The sequence below is a fragment of the Bufo gargarizans genome, chromosome 6, assembly GCF_014858855.1.
Source record: "Bufo gargarizans isolate SCDJY-AF-19 chromosome 6, ASM1485885v1, whole genome shotgun sequence".
NCBI lineage: Eukaryota > Metazoa > Chordata > Amphibia > Anura > Bufonidae > Bufo > Bufo gargarizans.
This window is the reverse complement of record NC_058085.1, coordinates 53,318,808-53,326,161: the sequence shown is the minus strand read 5'-3', so window position 1 is coordinate 53,326,161 and position 7,354 is coordinate 53,318,808. Positions and strand designations below refer to the sequence as shown.

At 43.6% G+C, this 7,354-nt stretch overlaps 1 protein-coding gene across 1 annotated transcript; it reads right to left on the bottom strand.

Moving 5' to 3' along the window:
- Positions 1–1,512: 1,512 nt before the first annotated feature.
- Positions 1,513–5,920, bottom strand: NPTX1 (neuronal pentraxin 1). Its single transcript, XM_044299294.1, has 5 exons — positions 5,468–5,920; positions 4,998–5,205; positions 4,074–4,318; positions 2,935–3,114; positions 1,513–1,932 (listed from the first exon to the last, which is right to left on the bottom strand). Exons 1-5 carry the CDS (start codon positions 5,918–5,920, stop codon positions 1,711–1,713), a joined length of 1,308 nt encoding a protein of 435 aa, XP_044155229.1. The 3' UTR covers positions 1,513–1,710.
- Positions 5,921–7,354: the final 1,434 nt, after the last annotated feature.

Below are 7,354 nucleotides of genomic sequence, written 5' to 3'. Positions count from 1 at the left end.
CTCTCCCATGGACGACCCTATCGTCCTTCTCGATCTCTAGTGGCACGAGCCAGCTTCAATGACTACGGGCCCTCCTCTACGTACGTCCATAGACCGATCCCTCCTGCCATCTACAAAGCAAAAATACAGGATTTTTTCTTATTTTCCCTTGAATTCCATTAAGGCTTTCTCCACCCGCAGGATCAAAAATGTGTCTCTTATGACTTTGTCGAACTACAAATCCCAGCTCGAGATATTTTAATAACGTGGCTAAAAAAAGCTACAGCAAAAGTAGCAGAGGTGGGCTGGCAACTGGATTCCCTAAGGAGAGCCTTAAAGGGTCTTGTCCAGGACGAGATAAACATGGCTACCTTCTTCCAAAAACAGGTCTGGTATCGTAGCTCAGCCCTATTCACTTCATTGTAGATGCAATACCACCTGCACCCTGTGTCAGAGGTGTGGCGCTGTTTTTTGGAAGAAAATAGTTATCGAATCCTGGACAACCCCTTTAAAGGAGCTTCCATGTTCATGCTGAGCAGCATCATGCCAGCCTCTCCTTTCCATGGGTATATTTGCCAGGGAAAACTAACCCTTAAAGTGTCACTGACATTAATTATGGCTAGTAGCGAAAGTGCTTTCCAACATAAGAAGAACGCAGTAGCCCCGTCATATGAAAACTGACGCTCATTTTTTATCTTTTTTTTTTTTTTTTTCAATTTTGTTCTTTTTTTTCTTACAAAGGGTTAAAATAGATCAGAGCTAACGCCTGGAAAAATTGACGAATCCTCGTAATAAAGCCGCGCGGTATCAAATCTCGTGAATGTCCTTGCAAAGCTTATGATGTTTCAACCCTAATTTTTCCAGAAATAATCATAAGACCGAAACACGTTGGGTGAGGGGGGGTGGGGGGTGGAAGGGGGGTTGAAAACGAACGCAAGGAGGTTGGTCATGCACACGTGAGGTTGTAACCGAAAAACAAGCAGAACGTCATCGGCTGAAAACTGAAATATTTACAAAAAAACAACACGATATTTCCAGAAAATGCTACAGTGTATCGGAACCCTCCTCCAATGGAGGGCCGCTGTATTGTCTGCCATGCTCATAGAATCTGCTGGAGTTAGTCGGTCCCCGAAACCCTGACTGTGTGAAGCTATTCACTGACAGCAATCAGAAAAGAACGAATGAGAAGAGCTGGAAATGGGCAAACAAATCACGGAACAACCACCTAGAATCAATAGAACCATTCATAGAGAAGAGGATGCAAAATGAACCAAAAACTGAAAAAATAAATAAATAATGTGCTGAATACCGGTACCAGCGCAAGGCACTCAAGATTAACCCCGTCCCTGCTGGAGACACTTGGGACCTATGGCCGTGCGGATCCCTCCAGCAGCTAAGTGGTCAAACCCAGTTGGCAATGTGAAAAAACCAAAACCTTCGAGGGGTCTTCCTAACATGAACTCCCCCCAAAAACAAGGGGGGGGGGGGAATCCTTCCTCATGAAATCTCCTTGCGTGCCTTTCCTACAAATCGCTGAAGGTTCAAAGTGTGATTGATGGATAAAAGAAGTGAACAGTTCCGGAATAGTTTTTTTATATTTTTTTTCCCCGAAAAAAGAAAAAAGGAAACCCCCTCGTGGCTGATGAGCCCTCATTTGAAAGGCAGGTGCAGGATGACGCTGATGATATCATTTAGAAGCTGTAAAACGTGAGATCCAGATCGGCAGTCTGTTCAGTTAATCTGACGGCATGCATCGAATGTCCACTTGGTGGCGCCACCGAAGATCTCGACGTTGGTCTCGGCCCAGCTAATGACATTACCAGTCAGTGCTTTGTTGCTGCAGGTTGCCAGGTTATAGACTTCTCCGACCGTGAGTTTTCTATCCCACATATTGAAATGGGCCAGTTCCCCTACAAAAGCCTGGGTGGCATCAAATCCGCCTCCTAGGGTGTCCTTTAAGAAGGCAAAAAAGAAAAAACAAAGCAATGACGTGTCACTCCAGACGGCAGAGAATCATTTTTCCATGCATTTATATTTTCTTCTGAAAACAGCGCCACGCCCTTCCACAGGTGGAATCTGGTATTGCCAATCAGTCTCATTTACTACAATGAATCTTAGCTGCAATACCAGACACAGCCTGTGGGCACATGTGGCGCTGTTTCTGTTGGAAAGCAGAGTGTTATACCCTGTTTGGAATATTCATCTCAAACATTAGCAATATATGCAATTTTTTAAAAATAATATTAAGTATCGTCCAGAGTAATATAGATTATTTAGATTGGAAACACAAGTCAAACCTCTAGCAATCTCACCCCACTCGCCAAATTTCAGGGGTGTAGAAAATTCTACCCTTACCCCTCAAGAGTGAGTAAATAACCGTCATCAAATAAATTCCATACTACCCTCCGATCAATGACATCCAGTTAGTGGTTGGCATTCACTACCTCCTGTTCTCTTACTGTAAAGAATCCTTTCCTATACTGATGATGGATCTGCCTCATGTCAAGGAATTTCTTATGTCAAATCTTTATACAGACCTATATATTTACATATACTAATAAAAGAAGCCCAATCTTTGGCTGTGCGGGCATGCTGGGAGCTGTCGTTTTGCAACAGCTGGAGGCACACTGGTTGGGAAACACTGGTCTAGCCCCACACTGTGGAATCCCTCCCAGCTCTTCTGGGTCATTTCTACACTGGGATTTCCTAAAAATGTGCCCCTTGCACATGAATAGAAGCTGGCACTACACCAGCTATTGCTCAACCAACAGCGGTTCTGACTCACCGCCCGGTACACACGCACACTTGGCTCGACTGAGCATGCATGTGTTCTCAATGTCCAGAGGGCAGTAAGCGGCTGTCAGTCAGAGTGACTTATCCTTCGTCCCCTGTCGGGGTAGAGCCGTCACTCCTCCATACACGTGACATGGGAGTAAGCAAATGAGTGTTAATTACCTGCTCTTGACCTATCACCAGCACTCCCTGGTGTTTGATAGGGTGGTAAGGAGCCAGGTTTTCCCCATTTCCCCTTAATACTCCATCCTGATAGGCTTCCCACACTCCGTCTCTCGTGGTCCAGGCGATGCAGATGTGATGCCATTTGCCATCGTTGATCACAAAGGGCAGCTTCGCCACCTGTAGGACAGAAGATCGCCATTCTGAGCAGTGCAGCTTACAGACATATTGATATATGCAGAAGCCTACGTAATATCTTCATAATTAATGAATACTGATTATATATATATATATATATATATATATATATAAAACACAACAGATCATCCTGCATATAATGTTATGTATAATACACCAGCAATTACATTTTATAGGCTGTAGTGCACCCCTATGACCTGTAGGTGGGGATAGTAATTCTACCACAAGAGCAGCAGTAATAACAATTACATTGTATCACAGTGATTGCAATGTAACTTATTCTACTTTTATCTATCTATCTGTCCATCCATCCATGTATCAATCTATCTCATATCTATCTATCTATTCATCCATCCATGTATCTATCTATCTATCTATCCTATATATATCTATTCATCCATCCATGTATCGATCTATCTATCTATCTATCCTATATCTATCTATTCATCCATCCATGTATCGATCTATCTATCTATCTATCTATCTATCCTATATCTATCTATCTATCTATCCTATATCTATCTATCTCTCATATCTATTATCTATCTCCTATTTAAATTTATCTATCTATCCATCTATCTATTCATCCATCCATGTATCGATCTATCTTCTATCTATCTATCTATCTCATATCTATTATCTTTCTTTCTATCTATTTATCTTATATCTATCTATCTATCTATCTATCTATTCTATATCTATCTATCCTATATCTATCTATCTATCTCTCATATCTATTATCTATGTCCTATTTAAATTTATCCATCTATCTATTTCATATCTATTTATCGATCTATCTATCAATCATATTATATTTGTATCTAACTGCATGGATTTTAGTGTATATATATATATATATATATTTATATATATATATATATATATATATATATAATCATAATAATATTAAAAGATATTATAGAAAATGCTAGCTTTCGTACCTTGTCATTAATTAATATTTCCATTGGGTTGTTCCCCCACTCAATGAGCACCAGTTCATTGGCTTGGCCAGGCACTGCATAGGAAAATGGGGTGCCAACACCCGGGGAAGCGTTGGACTTCAGCCACATGCAGACAGTGAACGCGTACATTTCCGGCAGACTCTTTTTCACTTTGGCATACATGTAGTTCGTCCGCAGAGGGAACGTGAGCTGGAACTTGTCTGCAGGTCTGCTCTCCTTTTGACCTGAAAAAATAAAAAAATGATTAAACACTTTGTGCATTCAGTCCATGTCACCTCCTATATCCTATATGAGCAGCAGGGGGCGCCAAAGAAGCAGCTCCCACCAATCAAGATCACATTTAGCACTCGCCAGAATGGAAGTGCTCTGGGTACTGGTCGCCTTTACAATGCTGTAAAGCAACGGATTGCAAACACTGATCAATATTCTGCTGGCATCCTGTGGCAAAGCCGGCTTGAACAGAGCCAAGCAAACTATGATCAGGGAAGGTGAAAAATGCTGAGAGAGCTAAATCCTGCATAGGTCACCTGGACCTGAGGACATATCTGCAATGAGAATACAACCCTCATGGTCTCCTCTGCAGATAGTGAGCAGGGGGGTTATTGCATAAGAGACTGCAGGAGGCATGGGTGGACATCAGGCAGTTGTGGTGTGGTGACGTCATCAGGCGAAATCAGTGACATCATCAGGGGATCATTATACTATGAATCTATTGCAGAGGGTTCTATGACCTATTGCAATGGTTTTACCAAGTTAGAACCAGTAGGTTTTGAGTTTTTTAAAAATGGATCAGTGGAGGGTCCCAGACAACCATGCCATACATGCATGCCACCAAGACCTTGGCTACTCTTATATGGCACCATGGTCATCTATAACACTGGGGACCACAATGTATCTCATCACCTTTCTCCAGGTCTGTGATCCTCTGCTGTAGGGATGTCAGGGCGCTCTCAATCTTTCCTCTCAGCTCCGTCTCATTCTTCAGGTTCACCTTGCCTTCTTCTAGGTTGTTCACCCTGGAAAGAACTTGCTTCTCCAGGTCATCGATCTTGGTTTGCAGCAAATCTTTTAGGCTGGTGGCTTGGGCAGAAGCATTGCCTCTGCTGTACTGCTGCAAGGTGCAATGTCAAGGAATCAGTAAGTGGATTGTCCAAGGCATCAATCACCTAGCACTACCTTAATTAAACAGCTCATTAGGAGCTTATTGACTCTGAGTGAGTTCACGGAGTGGCTGCAGACCCCCAAGGCAAGCCCAGTGGGTGCGCTCCACATGTACCCAACGTTAGATTTACCCCATTTTTACCCTATATACTATACTCGCTATTGTATCATTTCATTCATTCATACAGCGCCAACTCTCTAGTCAGTCTCACCTCCAAGTTTTCCAGCCTGGTCTTCAGACTTTGCAGAGTCTGCCCAAGCTGGGTGAGGGTCTCGGCCGTCGGGGTCCTGGACAGGTCTCCCATGGTGTTTTTGGTAGTCCCTGTCTCTTTTTTCCTGGAACCTGGGGTGCCACCTTTGGGTTCACTAGGAGGAATCTCCAGGATGGTCTGCCCCTCGCACCTGGCCAGTTTGCCCGTCAGGTCCCTGATGGTATCCTTTTGATTCATAATAGTCTCTTTCTGCTGGATGACCGTCTCTCTTAGCTGTAAGACGGTGGTCTTCAGGTCTTCTGTGGGACCACTGTTCTGCATTGAAGAAGTGCACATATCCATGTCCACAGGCACTGAAGTGCAGATAAACCTCGTTTGTGCAAAATTCTGTGCAGACCCCCTTAGAAAAAAGAAGGAGAGGAGTAAACATCTCCAACAAGCTCCCGGGATCATGGCTTGGTCTTCGGAGGAGTCCCTTTTTACTTGAAGGATGTGAAGTGCTGGAGCACTGATGGCTTTTTGAAGCTCCTAGTCAGGTTCAGCACCAGGAGCTGTCCACTGAGTGATTATCCTGCTGCAGTGCCTCCCCTTTATATAGTGCAGGGAGGAGGCTCAGCCTCACTCAGGGAGGAAGGAATTCCTTTATAATTGTGTTGTGACAGGCACACACGACTGTAACCCCTCCAGGACCGTAACACGTCTTTGGCAGAAGCAGAGAATCATGCGCCGCAGATCGACCCCCCTCAAAAACTCCTTTGATTGACGCAGGACAATGGTCCTTCTACATCCCCATTATGAAGCCCGCTTCTTTAGGTAAAACCAGGCTTACCAAAAAAAAATTCCATCCAGCCAGTGACCGGTTAAGGGATTCCAGGAGAAATAAAGCGGCTTGCTTCCTGCACAGCGGGTACAAATGTAAATGGAGCCACAAAAAGCCACAATACAGAATGGAGCGTAAAGTTTATTCCGGAGGAGTCGAAAGAGAAATCGATCAGAAAACAAGGCTGCGGTTTGTGTGACGCCTCCGGAGTATGAATCAGCTATATGAATCGTAATTCTGTTGTTTTTTTTTATGTAGCGCCGACCTGTTCAGGAGCGTTGTGCAGCCAGTTTTGGTCCGGCAGAGGAGCTTACAGTCTAATTTCTCTCACACTATGGCTAATATCACAGGAAGCCAAGTATGTTTTTTGCAATGTCCACGCAAACTCCATGCCCTGGTTCAGATTCATGACCCCGGTGCGTGCCACCATGATGCCCATATCGTGCCAATGTGCAGCAATTATCGAGATGCTCAATTATCGGAAATCACAGTGAAGTTGAAGTCATCACAAGTCTCCACCATCCTTTATTATCTTCTCCTGTGTGGCTATTAATGGGTTAATAGGGAGGGAGTAATAGCAATGGCCATCGGGCAACTCCGTCAGGATCAGGAATATCCCAGAATGGAGGATTCATTCATTGGATTTAACCCCTTGTGCAGCCTGATTCTCCCTCCATGCTCGGATTTCAAATGTTGCAATGGGGCGACATGAATGAGTGGGATGGAAATGCATTCATCTTTACTGGGATTTATCCCTTATAAAGTCCAATTCTCAACCAATATTTGGAACATACATGAATGAATCAGGATCTACAGTAATTCCTTACATTTTTCAATCTCATCCTTTCCCCATACAGCCCAATTCTCACGAGTCCTTCAGATTACGACTGCCAAACCATACAATGGCAGCAAATGGCTATCGTACATGAATGAGAAACGCATTATTTCATTCATTCATTCACTCATTGTACTTAACCTTCCTCCCGTACAACCCAGTCCTCACCCAACTGTCAGATTTCAAGAGTTGAACAATACAATTGCTGCAAGTGGTTAAAACGAATGAAGGA